Source organism: Rhamphochromis longiceps, linkage group LG22, assembly GCF_057381845.1.
Source record: "Rhamphochromis longiceps isolate RC_006_pf linkage group LG22, R_longiceps_female_GT1.1, whole genome shotgun sequence".
Classification (NCBI taxonomy): domain Eukaryota; kingdom Metazoa; phylum Chordata; class Actinopteri; order Cichliformes; family Cichlidae; genus Rhamphochromis; species Rhamphochromis longiceps.
In genome coordinates, this window is record NC_140577.1 from 7,628,324 (window position 1) to 7,655,775 (window position 27,452).

The 27,452-nt window shown below is 40.7% G+C and overlaps 3 protein-coding genes across 3 annotated transcripts; all 3 read right to left on the reverse strand.

The window, feature by feature from the left end:
• Positions 1-997: 997 nt before the first annotated feature.
• On the reverse strand, positions 998-10,842 carry LOC146643303 (cyclic GMP-AMP synthase). The gene is made up of 9 exons (XM_085396263.1): positions 10,710-10,842; positions 8,144-8,266; positions 7,833-8,050; positions 7,279-7,507; positions 6,154-6,284; positions 5,047-5,191; positions 3,611-3,710; positions 3,081-3,203; positions 998-1,897 (listed from the first exon to the last, which is right to left on the reverse strand). The coding sequence occupies exons 2-9, from the start codon at positions 8,247-8,249 to the stop codon at positions 1,504-1,506; spliced, it is 1,446 nt and encodes a 481-aa protein (XP_085252389.1). The 5' UTR covers positions 8,250-8,266; positions 10,710-10,842; the 3' UTR covers positions 998-1,503.
• Positions 10,843-12,797: 1,955 nt separating this feature from the next.
• LOC146643304 (elongation factor 1-alpha) lies at positions 12,798-22,944 on the reverse strand. The gene is made up of 8 exons (XM_085396265.1): positions 22,829-22,944; positions 21,655-21,807; positions 19,951-20,130; positions 19,558-19,854; positions 19,325-19,475; positions 17,558-17,814; positions 15,923-16,157; positions 12,798-13,174 (listed from the first exon to the last, which is right to left on the reverse strand). Exons 2-8 carry the CDS (start codon positions 21,796-21,798, stop codon positions 13,050-13,052), a joined length of 1,389 nt encoding a protein of 462 aa, XP_085252391.1. The 5' UTR covers positions 21,799-21,807; positions 22,829-22,944; the 3' UTR covers positions 12,798-13,049.
• Positions 22,945-23,129: 185 nt separating this feature from the next.
• On the reverse strand, positions 23,130-26,781 carry LOC146643305 (elongation factor 1-alpha). Its single transcript, XM_085396264.1, has 8 exons — positions 26,631-26,781; positions 25,636-25,790; positions 24,958-25,137; positions 24,565-24,861; positions 24,330-24,480; positions 23,990-24,246; positions 23,674-23,908; positions 23,130-23,586 (listed from the first exon to the last, which is right to left on the reverse strand). Exons 2-8 carry the CDS (start codon positions 25,777-25,779, stop codon positions 23,462-23,464), a joined length of 1,389 nt encoding a protein of 462 aa, XP_085252390.1. The 5' UTR covers positions 25,780-25,790; positions 26,631-26,781; the 3' UTR covers positions 23,130-23,461.
• Positions 26,782-27,452: the final 671 nt, after the last annotated feature.

Genomic DNA, 27,452 nt, shown 5'->3' on the forward strand with positions numbered 1-27,452 from the left:
TTTGAAGGTAAAATCAGCAGTTTTGACTGATAAATTAACACACAGTGCTTTTTTTGCCCTGTTTCCCACTATAATTTAAGCAACGCTTCAAAATTCAACATAACTGCGCTAATAGGCAGGAGGAGGCATTTATGCTGGCTGCCAGGTGCTTCAAGTCTATTGAAAGATGCTCATGTGTATTTCTTTTGTATCACTGTTAACTACTATGTCTTTTCAATCTATTTCCTTTAGGGGTTACCAAAGCAGATCATCAGCCTCCATCTCACCCTGCCTCTAACATCCTCTTCTGTCACACTAACCCTCTCGACCACCTTCCTCGCTGCATCCACGAACCTCCTCTTCCTCTTTCCTTCCTGCCTGGCAGCTCCATATTCAACATCTTCTGTCCAGTATATCCACTATCCTTCCTCTGCACATGTCCAGACCACCTCAGCCTCGCTTCTCTAACCGCTCAACCTGAGCTGTCTTGCTGATGCACTCAGTTCTTATGTTGTCCATTCAGGTCATTCCCAGTGAAATATTAACATCTTCTACTCTGTGCCTTCCTGCTTGGCCTCCTGTCTTTTTTTAGAGCCACCCTTTCCAAACAAACACTAGCAGGTCTCACTACCATCCTGTAAATATCTGTTTACAGGATTAATTAATTAAATATATGTTGATTAAATATATTTTTGTCTTCAGAGTTTTTACCAGACAAAACAATTTCAAGACGAAGCAAGCCGTCCTCATTTCTTTTATAATTATTTGTGAAAGCAAGACAATTAAAAAATTACAATAATTATCATCCAATGTATTATCTTTTCTATATATTGCTATTTAATTAAGCAATAATTACACCTAATGGAAAAGCTGTTGGATGAGTTTCCCTTTTTGATCTATTAATATTTTTGTTTATGAAGCTGAGTCATATTACACTTAATTTTTTCAAAAACACAACATTTAAAATGGTGAATTGAGCCACACGCACACAAAAAACTCAAACTAATGTTTTTGTATTTTATTATTATTATTATTTGCCTTTATTACACTTTAAATACCTCTCTATAAAATAGATTCATTAATTTTGTTTTTTTAGGTTGCAAGGAAGTCACATTAAATCCGATTTTCACAAAAACACAATAATTCAAAAAGATCTAAAATTCTACATAGATAGAAAAAGTGAGGGAACGGGAAATAACAACAACAACAACAACAACAACAATAATAATAATAAAGGTAAATAATGTGAACACAACCTAACCTTTAATGACATCAATGAACTATTTCATGGCTCGAAAGGCTGCCATGGAATAGCTCTACGACATGCACTATAGGTCCACCTGGAAGTTTAATGCTATTATTAAGTAAAGAAAATATCAGGATGTAAAATGTTTTTTTTATAACTACTTCATAACATCAAACAATGTACAATGACGTTAATTTGATTTCACCTGAAATGTCTGAAATCAGTTTTTGGTCACAGGATTTCACTTAATCAGCATCATACTTCACATTTCTCATTACTTAACAGGATAACAGGATATAGAAGGCATAACCCACCAGGACAGTAAATGCTACACCCAGTTTATTCATCAGTGCTGCGTCCACAAAGTGAACCGGTACGAAGGACCTTTCCTCAAACGTCTCATTGCAGGTTTCATCTAAATCTTCCCTGGGCATCAGAGGTGGCACCAGAGCTGGAGGCTTCAGTAGGGGCAGGCCCTCCCTCCTCTGCTCCTTCAGGGCACTGACGAGGAAAGCCAGAGCTTTACGAGAGAAGGAGGACGGCGAGAAGAGGTTGCATTCGGGAGCAAAGAAGTGAGGGAGGTTGCCTCTGCTCGCATAGTCCTCCAGCGCCCGGACAAGATACAGGAAGCAGACAGGAAGGTCCTGAGGGTTCCATTTGGCATCGTCATACCTGAAAGACAGGATGCAGGGAGGAAAACATCAGAGAAATCACGTATGTAAGTTAAGAGTCATATCAATTTGTGGGCAGATTACAGGTCACTCATTCTTATCATTATAATTAGTAATAAGCATAAATATACTTTGTTATATTTACTTGTAATATTTTGCAGAGATTTAAATAGGAAATGTTTTGCTTGTTATTCAACTGAAAGGAAACGATTGTGCTAATCTTTACATATTTTTTATTCTTGGAGTCTAATAGGGTAGCTTTGGACCCTGAGCCACGATTAATTCTCCACATGCAACAATTTTGTCTTTTATTTTGTTTTTCACAACAAAACCAGGGACCAAGCTGAACTTTAGTTAAATAAAGATCAATGCACTAACATCAAATACTCTACTTTACTTATGTTCCCCAAAAATAAATAAATAAATAAAAATGTTATTATTGTATTCAACTTCTTTCCATTATGGGCATGTATGTCTGCAACCCATTGGCAGTGGCTTCGTGTGCCACTAGAGGGGCCACTGCACAGTTTGGGAACCACTGCATTAGACCTTCTTTTGATTGGCTGTCCCTTACTAACAGAAGGTTTAAACAGGAGGTGGGTGGAGCTTCTCACAGCTGGGAACATAATCTGTTGCAGATGCTGATTTTGTGCCTCAACAATGACTTGTGCAAGAAAATATGCATTAGCAAATTCATTTAGGAATTCACTTTGTAGTTCTTTAATTTATTTAGAGATTAGTAAAGTCATTTATGTTTGAACAATGCAATTTCAAACAAGGTTGAGATATCTATCTATCTATCTATCTATCTATCTATCTATCTATCTATCTATCTATCTATCTATCTATCTATCTATCTATCTATCTATCTATCTATCTATCTATCTATCTATCTATCTATCTATCTATCTATCTATCTATCTATCTATTTATCTATCTATCTATATATATATATATATATATATATATACACACACGTGTATATATATATATGTATATATATAAACATATAAGAACAAAAAGGAAAACATAACAGCAAGTGAGTTGGAAGCCGCCAGTACATCATATTTCTTTTTTACATGAATTTATCACCCACACATACGTCAGGAGAAATCAGGACTTCAAGCCAACCATCGTTAGCTCTACCTTTAGCCTACCCCTGTAACGAGAGTTTTGAGGAATACCTGGTGGACAGGGTGTGCAGGAAGGTGGTCTTCCCATGGTACGAACAGAGGTCATTCAGCTCTTTGGGAAAACGTTGTTTTAGACCCTCAATCAGAGATTTGAGGAGCATTAAGCACCGCTTTCTGCAAAAAAAACAAAAAAAAAAACATATGGCAGAAAGGCACAATCCAAAAGTTTAAAATCTGTGACATTTGTCATCCACTTCATTAGCCAATTAGACAGTCTAGGCTCACAGGCAGGCTGGAGCTGATCCCAGCTCTACATTACTCAATTATTTGTTTATTATCTTATTGAAAATGCTCTACAAGCATAATAAGTGTAGCTCTAAAACAGAACTGCACAGGATGGCACAAGATCTGTAATTGCACTTATGTCATTTTACACAGCGACATCATCAACTCTGAATACTGTGGTCAAACCAATTAAATCTATCAATTAAGATTCTGTCTAAATGACACTCGACACTTAAGTGCTTTACTCCGGCCTGTGATTCCAAGATGATCAGATCTTGTGTGAGAAGATGTCTCACCGGCAGCATTTGGTGTCACGACTCTCACAGCAGGTTTTCTTGTTGCCATGAGACATGATGATTTTCTTCTCAATGTGAGAGAAAGAGATCCTCCAGCTCTCTGATGAGGGAAGGCAAAACATAATATCACCACGTATTCGGACAGCATACAACAAAACCGAGCACTGTCTATTGTGCAATAAAGCTTCAGAGATTCAAACCTATCTATGACCTGTCATAGTTTGTCTTATTTTATATTTTGTCTTTGCTCTTAGTTGTTGTTATTATTTTGGACTTCGGTCATGGTGTCATACCTGTACACTGAAGATGGATCAAAATGTATTGATTGTTTTTCCCCAGTACTCAAACTTCGATATCTCTGAAACCATTCACACGATTTGGACTGTTTTAAATATTATTATATGTCTTGTCCATGAGAAGATGTAAATAAAACAGTCGTCTACCTGCAAAACTGGGATTTCTACACATATACAAACCTGCTGTCATAAATTGGACATCCAAATATTTTAGTGACTTCAAGAATCCGTCACTTTGTTAACATGAGCTCCACCCCTGAGAGTCACTGAAGCATAGCACCAGATATTTGCCCCAAAACACTGAAGGACCTAGCTCAAGAAGCTTCCAACATAATGGGAATCTTTAAAGCTGATGCTGGAAAAACACTGAGAAACACCCCGACCTTTATCCTAAACAAAACATTTGTATCATCTTACAGAAAAATAATACTTTTTTAAACTTTCTGGCTGTTGTTGAAGTGAATCTATCAGGCTTTTCCTTATTTTCTGTCATATAGCTACCGTTAGCTGAACTGTCCAGTTAAGTCAGGGGTGTCGAACTCCAGGCCTCGAGGGCCGGTGTCCTGCAGGTTCTAGATATCACCCTGGGTACACACACTCAAATCAAATGATTAGTTCATTACCAGGCCTCTGGAGAACTTGAAGACATGTTGAGGAGGTAATTTAGCTATTTAAATCAGCTGTGATGGATCAAGAATCCATCTAAAACCTGCAGGACACCGGCCCTCGAGGCCTGGAATTTGACACCTGTGGGTTAAGCAGTTAAGAAAATGAAAGGATGAATGGTGGATAATACTTTTTTCAGTCACTGTTTCACCTTATGTTAAAGACGGACAAGGTTTCATAATGATAAATCAGAGTATGTATCACTATATCACTATATCACCATGAGCCAAACGCTCAGGCTGTTATGCTGGAGGTTTCTTCCTGTTAAAAGGGAGTTTTTCTTTCCCACTGTCGTTGAAGATCTTGCTCATAGGGGGTCATGTGATTGTTCTGGTTTTCTCTGTTTTCTCTATATAACTGAAAATGAATTGAACTGAAATGAATGTGCTTTGCATTGCCAGTCTTTTTTAAAACAAACCACACAGAAACTCCTCTCTGAGTTTGGGGTCTGGAGAGGAGTCAGCTTCCTCTCACCTTTGGCGTCCTCGCTGAGGTTTCGTCCTTTCTGCCTCTTTGGTACAAAATAACACGGCAATCTTCGGATGTCTTGAAGAGCTTTCTTTCCCAGCCAGTTGGATACATCCAGGCCATTACGAACCGCAGCCGGCCAACTTTGAACCTACAAACAGACACGAGGAGGAACATTACCTCGCAGCAGGTGCAAAACACAGTTAACTCTTTTGCCACGTGTCACGTAACTGTCCCGGTTCACTGTTTAATATTTATTTTTTGGTGGGTTTCAATGGCATCCTGATGTTGTTATTCCTCTGTCAAGCCTTTTTTGGGATGCCTGTTTTGTTTTGCCCTTTGGGAGATGTCATTGCTAGATTTCCAAGTGATTCTATCTCCTCAAAATTAGTTTTGTGACCTTTGTGTATAGTGGGAAAAAAATGTAGGTGCATACTGGGGGCTATGTTTATTATTGTAATCCATTTTGAGGTGTGTTATGTGCTGTTGCTGTCTGGTAAGGAGTAAATATTCCTGTAGTTTTTCCTTGTGGTAACTAAACTGATTTCTTTGAAGCTTATCTGCTCCCAGAATAAATATGTATGGCATTTCTTCCCTTGCAAGTGAATAAACACCTTAAACTCACTGCTCTGTGTCTCACTTTATAAGCAAACTTTGAAACTGACACTAGTCAAAAAAACAAGCCTCAAACTGTCAAACCAAAAAAAGTTACAAGTTGATGCACAAGATAGGTTTGACAAAAGACTTAAAAATTTTACGTTACTGAGAGGGAAACATTAGAAACACAAGACTGGGAGAGCCCAGTGTTTCCAGAGCCCTTAAAGTACAGACAATACATGCAGATGTGTGGTTTTATTTTGCCAATAGTTTCCGGCGTCACTTTAAAGGGGTATGAGTAATTTTGGGGGGAGGAGAAAGAAGCCAGTGATGATTTCTCTTATGTCCAAGTTAAACAAACTGAGCATTGTTACAAAAGTGCTGAAGGTGAATCATGCACCATTCAGACAAAACTACAGGTCCTCCAGGCTTCATACCTTTAATTGTGATTTTGAGCAGCACACATAAAGCGGTCAGTAATCTTATTTATGACCACAGAGCAGATTCAGTGATTACCTCGAGCGCAGGAACCACGTCCACGGAGATCAGCTCCTCGCTGTTCTTGTCAGTTTTGAAGAGAGACAAAGTGACAGCCGGAGAGTGCACGCGCTTCCTGTTCACCTCCCAGCGATAGCATTCATCGGGCACTGAAAACAGGCACAGGTTAAATGTTAAAAACTCTGTTTTTGTTTGTGTAAGGATCCCACTCTGAAGAGTGCACATTAAGAGGCCGGTACCACTGTGATTAAAATGCATCTGAACATGTTGGGCTTCACTTCTCAACACTTGTGGTTCAGTAACATCAGAGTTTACTGACTACTCGTTATAAAATTGTTATTCACTGCAGATATTTTGGGAATAAAGAATAAAAAAAAATCAATTATTTCTAATCTCACTTTATTAATCTAGTGATGGAGACTCGGGGTTGGTGTTGATGAACCTTTTTGTTAACGAACATCAAAATCAAAACTGCAAAGCTAACAGAAACGATAGTGCATACTTACAAAATCAGCAAAAATAACAACTTTAGTCTCTTTTTGTTTATTTGGTTCAGTTTGACTGTAGAGAGTTTGATGGATATGCACATAAACTCTGGGATAGTTTTGTCTGTGCAGTGCTTGCACTGTTACATTCTTTTGCTGTTAATGATAAAACCACAGTTTTGCTGCTGTGCATCTAAACTGAACTAAAATGAAAATAATGGAAAACGTGACACTATAATAACTCTGATGGGGACTAAGATACAGCTGTGTTTAAAAAATATCAGGATAGTGTTAATTAAAAAATGTCTCTGTAATGCACAAATGAGTTAACAAGTTCTTTTTTCAGTCTAGGTATTGATTTTAAATGATCCTAACAAGCATCGAACAACATCATTTCTTGTGCCTGTTTGACTGGCCTTTATTTAGCCTCATAATCGTGAAAACTGGGCTCTGCTTAGTAAAAGTTGATCCAAATTTAGCCCAATATGATTGTCTGTTTTACATCCCATGAAACCATGATCAGATCCCACCCAATTAAGACCTGTTGACAAGACAACTTTAGGAAATTCTCTAAACAGTTTTGAGCCATTAAAAGGTGGAAAAGCCAGAAGACCAGCAGGAGAAACAGAAGTATAAGATTAGAGGTGAGGCAGAAAACCTTTGTAGGTCTTGAGGAATTTGCGGACCAGGCGATGCATCTCATTCAGGACCTTGCTCGACGAGAGGGTGAGGTTGTTCTCCAGAAGAAAAGCCTTAATGGGTTGTCGAGCGGGCCGGGTGAGATCGAGCCGGTAGAAGAGACCCCCGTCGAGCTTCATCGGGTTGAGGCGTAGGTTTGGGCTGCCTGGAAACGTCAGCATCATGTCAAACTCATCAGGCATGTGGATCTGGGAGCAGAGGATGAATTAAAAGTCAGATCAGATCACATCAATCAGGAGGAGCAGAGACTGGGAAGGGATGTGCAGGAAGGCTTTCATTATATATTAATCACTAAGGTGCTATGAGATGTTTTAGAAACTACTGAAGTGATACTCGTGCATCAAGAGTTATTTGATGACGTGATTTGATGTTTTTCAGGCAGTCAGAAGATCAGATGAACAGGTGAACTTAATAAGAACAAAGGCAGGACATACGAATACTTAAAACTGGATTAAAAAACATAAACATTAAAATAGTCACGTCTGAATTAAAATTCAGAAGCTGTGATCTCACCTTAACTTTCTCAAAGTAGCTGCCGGCGTTGAGGCACTCTGCTGACTTGAATAAAGGTTCATTGTTAAGGAATTTCAGCAGATTCTCACGAAAATCGTTGACCACCTCAGCAGCCCAGCGACGGTCTGTCAGCCGGATCTTCAGGTCTTCGGCATTATTTTTGATCCAGGTCTCCAGATCTGTGGGGATGGCGGACTCCTCAGCCACCTCCCCCTCCTCTGCAAAGTGACAAAGATAATATTTTTTTAGGCAAAGCAGAGAGGTGAGCGTTAAAGATTCACGTAAAGCCCCCAAAATTATGGCAGTGTCACCTGACTGCTGCTGCTGAATCTTCTCTTTTGGTCTGGCGACAGGCTTTACTCTGTCTCCCACCCGTGCCTCACGTGGGGATTGTTGTTGTTTGTCCTTTAACTCCATAACTCGTTTATTTCAGCCTTTAACACAGATAAAATAACCTGCTGTTTAATTAAATCTATGAAACGTAAATATGGGAGATGTAAAAAAAAATATTAGAAACACACCACTGACTTTGCCCATTCTAAAATCTGCAAATTTTCTGCAACCTATCCAACCTTTAACCTTTAACCACTGCTCTGTTCATTTATTTCTTCGTGTTATCATTGATTCATTTTGATCTTCTGACAATTTTCTTTTTTTGGAGCTGACAGTAACACTTTAAACGCTTTACCTGCAGCAGCTGCTAACCGCTGCTACACTTGTTTTTCCCGAGACAAGTTCAGGACCAAATATCTGTCAGAACAGAAAAAGTAACACGAAGCTTTTTATTAACTCACTCATTTCAAATTGTAAATCTTAATTACACAATAGTAAATTACATGGTTGTGTTTTGTTTTTTTCTGCAGACCAACTGCACCATCTTAAATGCCCAGCAGGGGGCCACAGCCCACACTTTGGACATTGCTGATCTAATTGTAGAGGTTTATTAACACGTGGTAAACATTTATACATTCTATATAAATTACAACAGATATCATACAGTTAGATTTTATGTCTTTAATTATTGAAGTTTAGGACTGTGTGTTTCTAAAAAAAAAAGTGTTTGCTTAGTCTTTGCTGGCTTTGATGTATTCCATATGATATTACAGTATGGTAAGGTTGTGTTGTTTTTGCAGCCCTGACCAACATCCTACATACACTTCAGTCATCCGGCCACACCCTGCATTGCTGCTATCCTGCACATTCACAGCTCCCTTCCACGCTTTGGTTAAACAAACTGACAGGACAGTTGAGCCCTTTGGGCCCAGTTGGTATGAACATGTCAGACTCACTGGAGTCCAGAGTTTGTGTCAGCTGGACTTTCATTAACACCACCTGACTGTAAAAGCTGCACCAAAGTGCTGTACTGTTGGTTGAAATCAAGTTACCAATGCTCTGTTCTCATACACTTCATTCATACACACGTCATTCACTTTCTTATTACCCACTGCAAAAAAGCAGGAATTTCTCATTGAGACAGTGAAAAACTTAACAGATATCAGAAGACTTCCTCCAAACAAAGTACAGCAAAATTCAAACAGAAGCCAGCTGAAATGTAATGTCAGCAGCTCAGCTGTCAGCAGGGAGCAAAACATTTATAATGTACAGGGTGTAAAAAAACAAAGGCCGGTCAGTCATGGCCGGTTTGTTTTAAAGTTTATGAGTAAAATGAACTTCTAGACTTCTCTGGAGCAATAAATGGATGAGAAAATTGCAGAAGCAGGGAAATATTCAACTCCTGACTAAGATAAAGCCCATGGCCTTGCATAATAAAATAAACTAAGTAAAAGAAAGAAATATTAAACTATACAATTTAAGGTGTGTTTTGTTTTGTTTTGTTTTTTGTCAGGGTGACAATTCATTACCGAAAAGTTTCTCTTTTTTCACTATTCCACTATTTCATTACAGTTTTGCTTTGTTTTGTTTGCTGTGGGTCTGTGGCCATTTATTCAGATTAGTCAAATGAATGTGATTTTCTGTGAATGAACAGAAAATGTCATCTTTTCAGTTAGAGGACAATCTCAGTCCTTTTTGCTTTTTCTGTAATTTTACGGATTTACATCTCAGGCTGTTCATCAAATTTGATAAAGCATCGTTTGATTAAAGGATGTGTTATTTAATTTATCGTGTACCTTGATTTTCTTTACAGTAAAAAACTCAGGTGAGATGTTTTATAGGTTATTGAGCAATACTTTTAGTCGTCTGCCACGCTTTGGATCAAACTTGGCTGTATGTGTCTCATGAAATTAAATGAGCTCTATGATAATTTATACTAGTAGATGGTAAATACCCAACTTTCAAATAAACAAAATGTAGCAGTGGGCCGGTTAGCGTTGTTTGTGTTTATGAACATCACTGCTCCTCCCCATCAGGGCTGTACGAGGTCCCTTTAATATCCCTGCAGGCCAGCAGTGTTAAGAAGGAGTTCGTGTAGTTAATGTTTAAGAAAACCTGATTGCGTAAGTGGATCCAAAGATCCAAAGAAATATGGAGGTAAATTTGACTGAAAAGGGTTGCATATGCGTACAATGTGACCCACGAGCGTAAACTAAGCGTTACACGCGTACCAGTGATTTCTGTGTAATGTTTAAGGACTCCTACGCGCGTGCTCCAATCCACACAGAAATACGAAGCGATCCGACCACAGGTATAACACTTTTATAAACGTGTACGTCCAAACCTGAATAAATACTGATCATTTACGCACATTATATTAAGTTCGGCTTCACGGATCCCGGATCCGATCATTTTGGCTTTCAAAAACCACAGCTGAGGGGCGAAAGAGCCGCGGCTCTGTGACCTCTGCCGTAAAACACCGAAGCGAGTGATTTGTGATGTGAAAAGAAGCAAATGAAACAATCCGACAGCGGTTTGACTCACCTGAGCAGCGTCCTCTGCAAATGGAGATGAAGCCCTGACTGTTGTGTTTTACTTCCTACTCTAGGATTACTTTCTCTTTCAGTTATCATGAAGCAGAATCTAGGGATGAAGCCCTCTTCCTCCTCCTCCTACCTGGGATCCTGTTTTGAGCTTCATCACCCCTGATGGGAAAATGTTGCGCAATGAGCTGGGGTATGTGCTCACACACCTTTTACGTTCAAGTGTGCCCAACAATGAATTCCCACAAAGACACCACTACATCAGGAAGCATTTAGGCTCTATGAATCAAGTGTGAGGTTTAATGCTTTACTTGTGTTTTTGTGGCTTTTATCTCTTACCTGCTCGTGTTAGGTCAGGATCACTTAAGTGGAAAGAATGTGTCATACATTCAACCAAACACTGTTCCAAGTAATCTTGCACAATCTGGAAATATCCTCTGATTTTTTTGGTTTCATTTTCAAGAAAATGCGAAGGCTGTGTCACCTTTGATTCTACTGCAGAAATAAATGAGGGCATAAATAATCCTTATTCTTGTTCTCTGCATACTCTGATGGAGATGAGAGAGCAGAGAACTTGTCCTGCTGGTGCTTAGAAAACAAACTGAAGCTTATCATGAACTTCAGAAGACACAGACAGGTCCACTCCCCTCTCATTATAAATGGAGAATGGGTGGAATCTGTCTCCACGCGAGGTTTCTGGGCACCCACATTTTTGTCATTCTCACCTGGACCCACAACACCAACGCCCTGGTAAAGAAAGAAAGCCCAAAAGCGGCTAAACTGTGTCCAGTTGGTCTCACAATGTGTTGCTAGCTGAAGGTCCAGCTGCTGTATTTCACAGGGAGAGAAAAGAAAGAGAGTTAACTTCACTCAGAGATGAAGATAAGAAAGACAGGACAGGAGAGGAGAGGAAGACGAGAGGTTAGGCGAGGTATAGCTGTGTTATTTAAAGTTACATGAAAATTCTTTACATTTAGTACAGGTTGAACAGGTTAGTTTGCTGTACTTCGAAAAGTAAAGATGAGGGTGCGACTGGTGCACAGTGGCTGTGGTTCATCAGTCAGAGTTAGGTTACACCCAGTGTAGCAGAGATTCATGTGAATTTTACCTGATGATGCTGAGATTGATTGACTGAATTCCAGCATAAACAGCGTACTGTCAGTGCAGAGGATGGAAATCAGCCAGGACAACTCATGACACATCTGCTGACATCTGTTCGAATTCAGTTGTGTACATCCACAAAGAGTATCAGGTCAGCTGATCACAGCCTGTACATTAAGAATATTTCTCAATAGAAATTGTGAGTTCTGATTCTTTTGCCAACACAGAGCCATCACAACTAATTTTAGGCTTCACCCACCTGCTGAGACTGTACACATTTTCCTGTTTAGAGGCAAAAACAAAGCAGGGAACAGAAAATAGAGACATAGTTTTTAGTTTCCTTCATCTTCTTCAGATTCAAGCTGAGTATAATTAGAATAAACGAAAGTTAGACTGAAGTCTGTGTTCCCATCTGCTGATATTATTTTATCATAATTATAACACAAGGTTCAGTTAGTTTGCACAAAAATAGAAACGTCCTACAAAGAGCTACTTTTATTTCTTACTTTGAGTACATTTCAGAGCCTGTACTTCTTTACCTTTACTTGAGATAAATCAGTACTATAAGTTTTACTGGAGTATTTTTATGAGTAGCATTTGTACTGCTACTTAAGTACAGAATGTCTGTATTTTTGCTGCCACTGAGAGTAATTAAAACCACCCAAGAAATCATTGAGAGGCCTAAGTCACCCCTGGATGCCATCGCCAAATCCTCCTGTGTCTGGAAAACCAGGGCCATCACAGGTGACCCCTTGCACCCCGCCAACCACCTGTTTGACCCGATGCCCTCTGCTCGGTGCTGTATGCCAAATATCCTTTTGGCAAGATATGAAATGGTAGCTAGAAAGCACTGAAGCATAGAGCAAAATGCTGGTATGAATGGGTGAATGAGGCATGTATGAAGTGTTTGAGTGCTCAGGTAGAGCAGAAAAGTGCATAAAAGAACCAGTGCTGCCACTGTCTGCAGTCAATAAACACAAAAGAGGCGTTTTCATTTGGCAATGTTTGAGATTTTTATTGTTTTGGTTTAAATGTAATCATGATGGTAGTTTTCCCTTGAAGGCACGAACCTTCCTTTCCTACGGAAACTCTTCCGATGGGTTTTAATCAGCATAAGCCAGTCCTTGAGTAGAGAGCTCTGCCTCAGAGAAGACGGCGCTGGATGGAAGGGGGGAAGGGAGGATGGGGCGGCCCGCTGCTGCTGAGACGCGACTTGTCGGTGGACCTCCTGCACGAGGATTCATTTCTTTTTGTCGGCTTTCTGTGCGGACTTGGTGACCTTTCCACCGCTGGCAACCTTCTTCTCGACGGACTTGATGACGCCAACGGCAACGGTCTGCCTCATGTCACGCACGGCAAAGCGGCCTGAGAGGAAATGGAGAGAGGAGTCAATGAGAGGCTTGAAACAAAACCTTAAAAAGTTTTTAAGTTTGAACTTCACAATTCAAAAGACAGCTTGGTTAAGTCTCATAATGGGTTATAACAACAGTTATAACAGGTTATAACTACATTAAAGAATATGTCTGTGAAGGTTCGTATGGCACAACATAGAAGAGCCACCTCCACGGGACAAGACTCGGCTGTCCATCTGCATCTAAAGGTCAAAGGTCACTCTTTCAAGGACACAAATGTTCCCATTTTGGACAGAAAAGACAGATGGTTTGAAAGAGGAGTGAAAGAAGCCATTTGTGTCCACTGTGAGCGACCATCTTTGAACAGAGGCGGTGGCTTACAACAAAAAACTGTCTGCCATCTATAATCCAGTTTTGAGATCCCTTCCCAGACGCCTTAACGCCCACTCATATCTTGGGCCATTTGACCTCAGGAAATCACATGATAGGGTGGGGCTAGGTTTCACAATGAGCTCACCCGAAACCTTGGCTGATGGTGACCTACACCCGTTTTCACACCTGGCTCGATGATTAGGTAGAGGATCATTAGGGGGCCCATTAAGACGAGGTGAAACGTCTTCAAGCAACTTAAAGAAGTCCAGACGCTTTTCTTTCCAAGCTCCTTAGACTAAAGAATATTGTGCAACATTTAATAGGTCACAATACAGGAACTCCAGCAACGCTTGAAGGGAAGAGGAACAACTTTATTGCCTGACCAACAAGTTTCGGCTTGTGGACTAGGTCGGCTACTGGACTAAGTCATTAATGATGAAGACGGGGGTGAGGAGACATAATCCCCACCTGTCTTAAAATACATGCATGAAATACATAATAAGAATATTACAAATATACAAAAAACGATTAAAAAGAAAAAACATTTATTCAAAAAGAAGTCAGTGCAGCAGTTAGATAAAAAAAAGAGGACATCATCACGTGGAAAAACATTTGTAGAAAGACAGAATGCTAGACATCTAGAATGCTACTCCTTCTTTTATTGAAAAAATAAATATGAATAAATAAATAAATAAATAGATAAACATTACCCATGCGAGAATGATTGACAGAGCAAAGTAACTGGTAAAAAAGAATTTAAAAAAGGGTACAGTTCACAAAAACTCATTGATAGAAAAATCCTCATTCATGCCTCTAGGGTGCAGACTCTTAAAACCGAATATCCAAAATGCTTCTCTGTTTTTTCGGGATAAAATTAATATTACCACCTCTTTGGTTTAGTTTAATGGCTTCAATGCCTAGAAAGAATAGAGGTGAATCTGGATGTTTATCATTGAAGTGTCTTGCAACAGGGCTGGTTAGATCATTCCTCTTTGTGACTTTTTCATCCTCTTCTGTGCCAGAAATATTTGCTGTAACATTTAATAGGTGACAACAACAACCTACATGTGAACACAGCCAAGGCCAAGGAGTAATCGACTTCAGACGAACAAAGCAATCTGAGCACTCCGCCCTCTACATTGATGGGAAGGGATAGAAAGGGTAGAAAGCTTTAGGTTCCCTGGGGTCCATATCTCGGCCAACATTACCTGCTCCACAAACATTTTCCATCAGGTAGGAAAACCACAACAAAGAATGTACTTTGTCAGGAAGCTGCATCAGGGCCCAATTAGACCAAAACTGACTGCTAATCAACTTCTACCGCTCCACCACCTTCTGACCTACCGCTGTACACTCCGGTTTAACTGCTGTACCGTGGAGGACAAGAGAAAACTGCAGCGGGTGGAGAGGGCAGCAGTGCGGGCAATTGGCACTTCACTAACCCCCTTCAGAGACATTTATACTGGCGGACTTCAGCAGAGAAGCAGTATCATCATCAAGGACCTGTCGCACCTGGACACCCCCCCGGGCCTTTTATAAACGCTACAGGTCAATCAGGTCAAAGACAAACAGGCTCAATAGAAGCATGCCCTACCTCCACCCTGATTGAAGGTTAACGGTTAACTGTGCTGTTAACATTTATGGACATTTTCACTGTATTTATAAACTGCATTTATTGTAGTATAATGCAACCAGCATTCCTACCTCTAGTCCTAGCTCTTACTCAAAGTTCACTGCCATCACATTGCACCCTATATTGCACCTGCTCTTTTACATAGCATATATAACTTGTATATACCTTGTACATTTCTGTGTAGACACTTACGTTGTTACATACATTCACTGTGTAGGCACCTCTTAAACTTCAAGTCCATTTTTTTTGTTTCTCTTTTTTTTCTTTTTGTTTTTTTTTCTCTTATTCTGAAGGAATTTTAATGTTAAATTTCTATATGCTGCTAACGGAGAGATACCAAACTGTGTTTCACTGTTCTTGTAACAGTGACAATAAAGATCTATTCTATTCTATTAATCATGACAGATCACATGAGGTTAAATGATCTCAAGTCACAGATATATTGTTAAACCTGACCACACTTTCAAATATGGAGCTGGATGTGATCCCTTTAAAGGCCCAGGGTGCTGAAATATTTTTTTTGGGCCACAATGAGCACCCCAAAAACACAAACTTTGTCATGATGAAGCTTCAATTAATTTCACTCGATAATAAAATTACCATAAAACCCAAAATAATTCATGGAAACACTCACAAACCGACCTGATGTAACATTCCAAGCACACAGTAATCTTAACCACGACTGCACTGTTACTGCAGCTTTAAAGGAAAGGCTGACACATAATTATCTTCGAGACAAACAGCGTTTTTACTCACCAAGGGGAGGGTACTGGGAGAAGCTCTCGACACACATGGGTTTTCCAGGCACCATGGTGATGATGGCGGCATCTCCTGACTTCAGAGCCTTGGGGTTGTCCTCAAGCTTCTTGCCAGAACGACGGTCAATCTTCTCTTTGAGCTCACTGAATTTGCAGGCGATGTGAGCGGTGTGGCAGTCCAGCACGGGGGCGTAACCCTGGGCGATCTGGCCGGGGTGGTTCAGGATGATGACCTATGAAGGGAGAAATGAGGGAAGTGTTGTACTTAGAGATCAATATCCTTCCTCAGTTTATTACTGGACTTCTATTTGTGACAGAAATAACCGAAATGAGGAGGGGGGGGGCTATCCAGGATTGTATTCCTTTCTGGATTAAGCTCCAAAAACATTTCCTTCAACTTTAACATTTTTAGTTTTCTGTGCAGCTTTTCTTAGGGGGATGTCTGTCGATGAAGATGTGCTTTTAAACAAACTGGTTTAAATTCTCGTACTCATGCTTGGTTTAATCACAGCTAAGAGGCCTAAGTGGAAATACTTAGACTACATTAAATAAGAACTCCACTTGCTGATTTTTTTCTCTACTATCGGGAGACTTCGCCTCAGAATAGGATAGACAGTCATGTAATTCTGTCATTTTTTACCTGAATAAATGTAGACATAAACAGTGATGAGGCATACCATAGTTTTCAGATTTAAAAAAAATCAGATAAATGAGTAATTAAAAAATTACATTTTAATTAAAAGGTGTCAAAATAGGTAATAGATACTATATGATTTACTTGGTTTAAAACTTTTCAAACAAAAGCTATTTATTTATTTGTGAAGGACCTCTTGCCTGCAGTACCTTCACAATCCAGCAGGGGTCCACCTGTATTTTGTTTTTGCTTTTATTTGTTTGTCAGCCATTATTTAGTGGTCAGTTTGTTTTTTCCATATGCAGATATGGGAAACAGGACAAATAAAGCACAAGACAAACCTTAAAACAGCAAAACAAAAGATGTTTCTCAAACCTTTGACAGCTCTAAAGAAAACAAAGTGCTCTTTACACTGAACTGATAAAGATCCCCTTTAATGCTCAGTGGTTAAAATGTGTAACTAATAAATCATGATTGATTTACAAACTGGGTGAGCTGATTCCCGAAATCAGGGCTTTGGTACACTGGTGGGGCCTGCAGATGCTGCAGGTAAGCCACGAGAAGTCATTTATCATTAACCTGTTAACAGAAAGGCTTCATTTTCAGTTTTGTGAATTAGTTCACAATTATCAACAAATATCGACATTAAAGAATGAAATTACTTCTAAAGAACTTAGACTGAAGTAGGGGCTGTCAGGAGGCAGAGGTAAAGTAATGATGTGCCTTCTTGGCCAGAGTCTTTCCTGATAAATAAATAAATAAATGGGGAATCACTCTTAACATGGAAACCATCGGAAGACTGAAAGGAATCAGTGAATTAATAAGAAGAAACTATTTCATTTTAAATGTATGTATTTATGGGTGGCCCTGAGATTAGTTTGGATTTAAGCAGCGTAAAGCATTATACTGAAGTGTTGCTGTGTACCTGCTTCATGTATAATCTACAAAAATAACTGTGTGCATGTTTATTATCACGTTTAATCTTTTCTTTATGCTTACCTGGGCGGTGAAGTTCTCCGCAGCCTGGGGTGGGTCGTTCTTGCTGTCGCCGGCCACGTTTCCACGGCGGATTTCCTTGACGGAGACGTTCTTGACGTTGAAGCCGACGTTGTCACCGGGCAGAGCTTCAGACAGAGACTCGTGGTGCATCTCCACGGACTTCACCTCTGTGGTCAGGTTGGGGGGAGCGAAAGTGACGACCATGCCGGGCTTCAGGATACCGGTCTCAACACGGCCGACGGGAACGGTTCCGATACCTGACAGGAGGGAGAGAAGTCAGCGCTCCTCCATATCTGACTTGTCTTTTTTTTAGTATTCAAGCTTTTCTGCTTTTGTAAATAAAGACTGATCTGATTGGTTAAACACTTAAAACAGTGAGGAAGAGGCAGCTGGGTTTTTATTGTGTACTGTTTTTAGTATTAATAATAAAATTACATTTGTAAGTCCTGTAAAACCAGAGGTAGAAGAAGCTTCATAGAATTTAAAATAATAGCAGCAGTAAAGAAATAAAATGGTCCAAAAACATACAAACAAAGAAATACATTTTAATAGTTAAAGCTAAATAAAGCTCAAACAACTTAAAACAATAAAAGTAAGGTGTTTTGATTCTGGAATCTAATGTGGCTTTAATGTTATCAACTAAACTGAGGTGACAAGATTTTCATAATTAAATATCCTCTTTGCTTTTCCTGATATATTATTTCAAACTACCCAAGATGTTTATGAAGGAGGTTTTACAGTTTTCTTATTAATCACTCTTAAAAGCACTGGATGTAACACAATACAAAGCAACACTGCAAAGTATTTAGATTACTTTTTTTGTCGTAAAAATGAACACAACGAGTGATTTGCCAGTGATTTAGTTACTTTTACAATCATCAAATCAGCAATCAGATCCTGTTATAAGGTATTTCTTTGTTATTTCTGTTGTGACAAAACAAAAAACATAAAATAGAAAACCCCTGAAATATTTGTACTGCTTCTGTCCATCTTTGACTCTCATAACATTCAGCTCTACATTACACTCACGCAATCCTGCAGCTGGGGTCAGCAAACGTAATGACAGCAAGGTCGACCTTTAGATTGTTTAAGTATTTTCATTATTTCCTGCTGGTGCTCAGATACTACTGAGGAGAACGATGCTGATGCTACAGCTCTGAAACGGCAATGAGGGAAATTAATAAGCTTGTTGCTGGTGATTTCAGAGTAGAGGAACACAGCGGTTGTCGGAGTAAGACTATTTGTGTTTTGTTTGCAGCTATATTAGTTTTGAGGGTCCAAAAACCACTAAAAGTTATCCATAAACTCTGCAGGTGCACTGCACAGATGCAAATCTGTATATAATAAAAGAATAATAAACTAATTAAAAGCATAAACTTGGATGGTTTTTACCACACAGCAAGTCGTATCATTATTCAAATTATTGCATTAAAAATGTTCCAGAAGGCACAAAAAGCACAAACAGGGTCTGAAGGTCCAGTCCAGACACCGATTAGTGGAAGTGAGGTCAGGAAGTCAACAATAAATCTGTGTCAATCTCAGCAATCACACCTCTTAACTTTAAACCTTAACCAAATCCAAATAAATTACTTTTTAAAAACTACCTTTAGAGGTAGTTTTTTACTGTAGGCATTTAAAAATGGAAGTTTGTGGGCACTGACTCGCTTTTGGAGCCAGCCACGAGTGGGAAGAGACACAGGTTTTACTTTTTCCTTGAGATGCGTGATGACTTACTGGTTTTACAGGGTGTTGTGTGGCTTTACTTACCGCCAATCTTGTAGACGTCCTGCAGGGGCAGACGCAGAGGTTTGTCGGTGGGGCGGGAAGGTGGCATGATGGAGTCCAGAGCCTCCAGCAGGGTGGTGCCTGTGGCTCCGCCTTCCTTGCGCTCGATCTTCCAGCCCTTGAACCAGGCCATCTAAAGTGTAGAAAATGAGAGGAAGTGAAGAGAAAGACTCTTCGAGCAGACGTCTACACTGGGGTGTGTTTGAATCCCTCACCTTGTCACTGGGCTCCAGCATGTTGTCTCCGTGCCATCCAGAGATGGGGACGAAGGCAACCGTGGCGGGGTTGTAGCCGATCTTTTTGATGTAGGCGCTCACTTCCTTGGTGATTTCCTCAAAACGCTTCTGGCTGTAGGGGGGCTCGGTGGAGTCCATCTTGTTGACTCCAACGATGAGCTGCTTTACACCCAGGGTGTAGGCCAGCAGGGCGTGCTCACGGGTCTGGCCGTTCTTGGAGATACCAGCCTCGAACTCACCAACACCAGCAGCAACGATCAGCACAGCGCAGTCAGCCTGAAAATGAACACCAGGATGCAGATTAGATCCAAGTCTGCTGCAAGGCGAAGTTTGCAGGAGTCAAATCCTCATGTTGGAGCTTATTGTTTTTACCTGGGAGGTACCAGTGATCATGTTCTTGATGAAGTCTCTGTGTCCAGGGGCATCAATGATGGTCACGTAGTACTTGCTGGTCTCGAACTTCCACAGAGCGATATCGATGGTGATACCACGCTCACGCTCGGCCTTCAGTTTGTCCAGCACCCAGGCGTACTTGAAGGAGCCCTTTCCCATCTGAACCACAAAAAGCAAAGTAGAGGGAAGAATCAGTCAGAAAGGTTTAACAGAAGAGATTTTATTTAATCGGTTTTATTCATAGATCTGAGAAAAGTCCAGCCTTATCAGAACTGAATTTAGAGAATTTTACTTTACTATTTTAATTTATTGTTAATCTTATAGAAATACAAGCATCCTTCACCAGTGTTCATGACCTTGAACCTTTGACAAAATACAAATACTAAACTCCAGTTAATCCCTTAATCTGAAAAGGTAAAATCACCTTTTAACTGGCTCATAATGAGCTTTTTAAGGGGTGATTATGCAACTATGCTAGGCAGACAATCTGAGTTAGCTTGTTTAACAGAGGTACATTCTGAAAGGTTGATTCTGTTAATCTGGTTGCAGCGTTTTCAGAGGTATATGCATTTTACTGTTTTTTTACCCATTTCATAAGCAAACAAAAAATATATAATTAACTTATTCTTAAGTAAAGTAAACCCTACTAAAAAATGGTTAAAATCTTTTGTGATGTAAGGCCAAAACATGTTTTGCCGCGCAACAAAAACTTTAATGAGCAGGGAAAACTCGGTTTGGTTAATTCAGTACCTCATAAATAAGTCTTATTTTTAAATAATTTTTTTCTAGACCTAAAGCTGTTTTTCTTCAGCTTACATTCAGGAGAGCATACTTTTAAAAAATGAACCTCTGTTCAGCCTAATAGCACCAAAAAATTTACAGGCTAGGTGAGAAAAATTATGTAAAACAACATTTTTTTGTACCTTATACAGTCAACCAGAATAGTTTCTGTATGTTTTTGTATGTTTTGTGAATTGATTAAAACAGGTTTTCTTATGAAAATGCTGCATTTTTCTGCCTTGTGTTTGTCTTTGTTAAATTCTTGTGTTCAAGGTCTGCTAAGCATTCTTTGGCATCCTTCAATGTCTGTGCCTTACTGAGCCCTAGGTTTCAGTGCTAATATCCTGTATTCATCCTAGTCCTATCGTAGAATACAGAATGTATCCAAAAACATTGGTTATTGGAACATTTCATGTTATAATATACAAGTAAAAAATTATAACATATAATTTTCATGATATATATCATGTATAATGATTATATTATATTGTATGGTCTTTACATTAGATTATAAACCACCTTAAGGGGAAAGCAGTGATTTGTCGCTATATTAAAAAATGAATTGAATGTTTAATAAATTTCACTTTCAATGTTTAATTAATTCAGTTTCCCCTAAAATGTTGCGTAATCTTAAATATATAATTATATACAAGCAAGATTTTAACTCTTATTTTGCACGACATAAATTAACCTAACATTTAAATCTTTATGCGTATTTTGCGCTTGAGGGCAGTGTGTATTTTTTAACAGTAGATGGCGGTTTTACCCAAATAATATCATTGAACAGTTATTCCACCACACCCCACCGTCTACTGTTACGGCATTTTACCTCAGAGTCTCACTGTTATATCCCATACAGTGTTTATGCGGTAAAAAGCCTAAGATTAGGCCGCAGTCACCCACCTCAGCGGCTTCCTTCTCAAACTTCTCGATGGTTCTCTTGTCGATTCCTCCGCACTTGTAGATCAGGTGACCGGTGGTGGTGGACTTGCCGGAGTCGACATGTCCGATGACCACGATGTTAATGTGGGTCTTTTCCTTTCCCATTTCGATTTACTGTTTTTAAACAACATGAGGAGCAGTCATTTCCACTTTTCAAATACATAATGTGCCATATATAATAGTAGTTGTCCCCAAAATGGTGTGAGCCCAGTGAACGCCATTGTGGCTCATTGCCTTCACCGAACGTTAAGGATCCCTGTTTTTCTGCAGAGTTATTAAATTAATGGGGGATTCGTGTTTAATAAAATGAAATAATTCAGGCTCCAATTTATCTCACAGGCCTTGTTCTTGGTCATTCCCCAGGAGTTTTATGAAGCCAATTAAATTGAAAATTAACTTGTCAAAATGTAGTAATAAACTGTTTCTTTCCACTTTGCTGTAACTGCGGCATTAGAGGTTAAGTACTGTTAGCTAGGCGGTCCTTGCGCAACAAAAAATACGCAAAGTCGTATGAATTGTAAATGGCTGCAGTATGCTAATATACGTTTTGAACATAAGAGACTATTGGGGAGGGGGTGCTTTTTTTTCCTTTTGAAATAAAGGACACCATCTATAAACATTAAGGACACCGAGGTGGGACGCTGATGAGTCACACGCCATGTGCGTGCTGGATGAAAACCGGCTCCTCTCCTCCATGTTGCACCCGTCGGGAGCGCGGAGCCGCCATGTTGTCAACTGATGCAAGCGCGCACCCGAACATACAGCATTGAGAGTCAATGCGCGCGTTCACGCAGGTGGAAAGAACAGGGCTACCATGACTGGCAGAAACAACCTGGCAACTCGTTTTTGACATCTGTCCCTAGCGCCTGCCTAAAAATCCTGATGTGGACCCTTACAAGTGAGCCAGACAGGCTAAAACGAGCCAGGAGAAGCAAATAAGGTGAGCTGGCACGTTTTAAACCTTTCAATGAGAATTCTTAATGCTACGTTTCACTGAATGGATTACTAAGGTTTCTGGCTCTAGCCATCAGTTGATTTAAAGGATTTAAGCCCTGTACTACCCCAGCTTTTGTGGAAATGCATCAATGCTAAAAATTTAGCTCCAACAGCTGCATTTTAAATTAAATTCACCAACCTGTGTCCAGCAACTACCAAGATGTCCAGAGATTTCGAGCAGAGGCAAAAAAAGGACAGAGCGTGATCTCTCCGGTGTTTATATACCGAACTAGAGGAGAGGGAGGGATGTGCATTGCTCTTGCTGTGTGTCAGACTAAAATAAGGGGTGCTATTGGCTGGGGTGGCATATCTCCTATGGAGGCGATTGGATGACAAGTGCATCACTGGATACAAATAGCATGGATAAAAAACAGCTGCAGCACATGACAGAGGCTCGCCTGTCATACCAACTGCAACTGTGAAGGATACAGACAAGCCAATTTCAATTTTTTCAGAGACAATATTTTATTAGTTACCAGCAGCTTCTTTCCAATCAAATGTGGCATTTTAACATTGAGATACAGTTCTAAACCATTTCCAACTTAAACTCAACTGAGAAGAGGCACTGTCATGTGATTCAGGTAAGTGACAATGCCATAGAGTTCTTTTTCCTGCGAAAACTCTTGCGATGGGTTTTAATCAGCATAAGCCAGTCCTTGAGTATAGAGCTGTGCCTCAGCGAGGATGATCCAGGGTGGGAGGAAGATGTAAGGGAAGATGTTGCCCGCTGCTGCCAGCACACGTCTTGTTGATGGATTCCCTGAACGGCCATTCATTTCTTGCCCTTCTGAGCCTTCTCTGCAGCCTTGGTTGTCTTTCCGGACACTTCCTTGGGGATAACAGACTTTATGACACCGACAGCCACTGTCTGCCTCATGTCACGCACGGCGAAACGACCTGAAATAGGAGCAGGGGAAAGGTGGGGTTAGCTGCTGTACATTATGCCTAGTCAAATCAAGTAGGGCTTCTGGGAAGCAAACTTACCGAGGGGAGGGTAGTTGGAGAAGGACTCCACAACCATGGGCTTCTGTGGGATCAGTTTGACAATGGCGGCATCTCCGGACTTGACGAACTTAGGGCTGTCCTCAAGCTTCTTGCCAGAACGACGGTCGATCTTCTCAACCAGCTCGCTGAACTTGCAAGCAATGTGGGCAGTGTGGCAATCCAGCACAGGGGCATAGCCTGCAGCGATCTGACCGGGGTGGTTCAGGATGATGACCTGTGGACACGCTAAAAGTTAGCAAATTCCATAATACAACCCAACCCTGAAGACTCCCAGCACCATTGTCGCCACACCAACCTGAGCGTTGAAGCTCTCAGCACCCTTGGGTGGGTCGTTCTTGCTGTCGCCAGCAACGTATCCACGACGGATTTCCTTGACGGAGACGTTCTTGACGTTGAAGCCAACGTTGTCACCGGGCACAGCCTCGGGCAGAGACTCGTGGTGCATCTCCACGGACTTCACCTCAGTGGTCAGGTTGACAGGGGCGAAGGTGACGACGGTGCCGGGCTTGATGATACCAGTTTCAACACGGCCGACGGGTACAGTTCCAATACCTGAGAAATTAAAACATTGTTAAAGCACAGAAAAACATGGGTGTAGTGCAATACTAGCCTTGTAGTACTATGACAGTTCTCACCGCCAATCTTGTAGACGTCCTGCAGGGGCAGACGGAGGGGCTTGTCAGTGGGGCGGGAAGGTGGCAGGATGGCATCCAGAGCCTCCAGCAGGGTGGTTCCAGAGGCATTGCCGTCCTTGCGCTCGATCTTCCATCCCTTGAACCAGCTCATCTACAGACAAAAGTCATTGATTGTTTAGTGCATGTTCAGTCAGATTAGCAAATTGAGATGTGTGGAATGGCTAGCAGTCCTCACCTTGTCACTGGTCTCCAGCATGTTGTCTCCGTGCCATCCAGAGATGGGGACGAAGGCAACGGCGGCGGGGTTGTAGCCGATCTTCTTGATGTAGGCGCTCACTTCCTTGGTGATTTCCTCAAAACGAGCCTGGCTGTAGGGGGGCTCGGTGGAGTCCATCTTGTTGACTCCAACGATGAGCTGCTTTACACCCAGGGTGAAGGCCAGCAGGGCGTGCTCACGGGTCTGGCCGTTCTTGGAGATACCAGCCTCGAACTCACCAACACCAGCAGCAACGATCAGCACAGCGCAGTCAGCCTGAAAATGAACACCAGGATGCAGATTAGATCCAAGTCTGCTGCAAGGCGAAGTTTGCAGGAGTCAAATCCTCATGTTGGAGCTTATTGTTTTTACCTGGGAGGTACCAGTGATCATGTTCTTGATGAAGTCTCTGTGTCCAGGGGCATCAATGATGGTCACGTAGTACTTGCTGGTCTCGAACTTCCACAGAGCGATATCGATGGTGATACCACGCTCACGCTCGGCCTTCAGTTTGTCCAGCACCCAGGCGTACTTGAAGGAGCCCTTTCCCATCTGAACGGGAAGAAATTAATGAAATTTAAGGTCACAATCCAAATATCTACATGGAAAATTTCAATGTGGATCCTAAGATATAAATTTTAAGTGCATTCAGTATTCAAATTACCAGGAGCCCCCCTCCTCAAAAAGGGACATTAAATCACCTATGATAGGTACAAACATAAAACCCACAATTTTCCAAAAGCATTAAAAGTATTTCTAAATCTTAGTGTATGCAAGTCATATTCAAACAGGTTGTACTTTGTTTTGTGTATAAATTTTAAGGATTTCTTTTCACTGGAGGCCTCAGACTGTCAGACAAAGTGCACATTCACCACCAGTGCTCTGCGCGCGATAAGCCCCACCCCGCATGCGCGCACACGGCTGTTACACCCTCATGCCGGGCAGTTGAGCTCAGAGGAAGGCATGCCGACGCCGCCATCTTGGACTTTTTAACAGAAACTGTTTTCAAGACAAAATGGATAAAATGTAACTAAATACACAAGCTCTTACCTCAGCGGCTTCCTTCTCAAACTTCTCGATGGTTCTCTTGTCGATTCCTCCGCACTTGTAGATCAAGTGACCGGTGGAGGTGGACTTGCCGGAGTCGACATGGCCAATGACCACGATGTTAATGTGGGTCTTTTCCTTTCCCATTGTTTTAGTTTCTGTGGGCAAGATTAAATAAAAATAAAAAATTGCGTTAGGCTTACTATTAAGTACCCGTTAGGCTTCGTTAACAGACATGCATGTACAACTAAGCTATCGCATCTTGAGCCCGGCTACATTAGGAAACCATCCCGGCATGTAGGCATAATGAAAGGCGGTGAAAAAAAAAAACAAAGCCTACTGAAACGTATTGTCTTTTTAATTTATACGGAGTTAAAAACTGAAATTCAACTCCATGGCTACTCGGGCGCTAGGCTTTAGCCGCTAGCAGGCGGCTGCTACTGCTAGGCCTCACTCGGCCACAAGCCAGCCGAGACACGTGTTACTCCACTGGGCCACGTCGGATAAAGTTACAAAGATCGCCAAATATTCAGAAGCTCTCTCGTCCGGACTTCAAGCACCTGTTGCCGGATAAATACGGGCAGTTGTTTCAGTGAGGAGAGAGAAGAAATGCCATTCAAGCATCTTCGGATCTCCGGTCTTGCAGCCCTCCTTTGTTCCCGTTGCCCACTCTACATTTTCGCCTCCCTCGTAAAAAATCTTTCGTCAAAAGTTTAAAAACAGCATCCAGTAAACCCACTAACGCACAAACCTCACAAAAAACTATCATGTTAAATACAATCAGGCGAGAACGACCTTTACCATTTTTTAGGATTAATTCCCTCGAAAATTAAATCCACAGGTTAGTGTCAAGTTACGTAACCGAAAAAGCAAAGTTTGGGATTAAACGAAAGAAGCACAAAGAAGATGCTAACGCCTAAACAAATCACGTTTAACTACAACCGTTAAAGGCCCGAGGCCGGGTCCCTCTCTATGTGAAGAATGGGAGCTAAACTCACCGGTGTTTCTGGGTTTTCACGGCCAAAGCTGCTGCCCCTAAGCCAGGTAACAGAAAGAGGAAGAGTGGGGCCGGACTGGGAGGTTTTATACTCAATGGGAGGCGGCCTCATTTCCCGTCACGCTCCCCGGCGCAAAACCCCGCAAATCACACACATTCCTGCAAAAAACGTCAGCACGCCGCCGAATGAAGCCCTGCAACATGCATCATGTCTCATCAGTGATATGAATAAAATCAAAAAACATAATAATAATAATTAATTAATAAAATAAAAAAAAATCTCCAGGGGAGAAACGAGGGTGACTTAAAAGATACAGAAAAACACATCTTTAAAGTTAGATTTCACACAAATTCCTCCACTTTTATTATGAAAAGGTGCACACTTTTACATTTTCCAGACATCAGAACACAAAATGCTAGGATGCTGAGGGAAAATAATAATAATCTACTTTAATGCTATTTAAGTGAAATATGTGTAGTATTGTTGTACATTAAAGAGTACTTTTATTATATTTTAGGGTTTTTTTCTTAGGTATAAATGATGTAATTTGGCAGCACCCATAGAGCTTTTAGAAAGAAAACATTAGCAGCACTCAAGTCAAGGAAAAAATTAACTAGTAGAATGTACTTTACTAAAGCTACGTATACACGTTTATATATTAGGTGGCCAAGAAATGACTGGAAGATGCATAAACCTCTGTTAAGGGAAAAAAGACTCGTGTCCATAACAGTCAAGCTTCCAGTCTCCCAAAAGGTCTCTTTATGCCAGGAAAAACCCTGATTCTTATTTATAATAATTCAGGCTTATAATTAGCACTGCAGT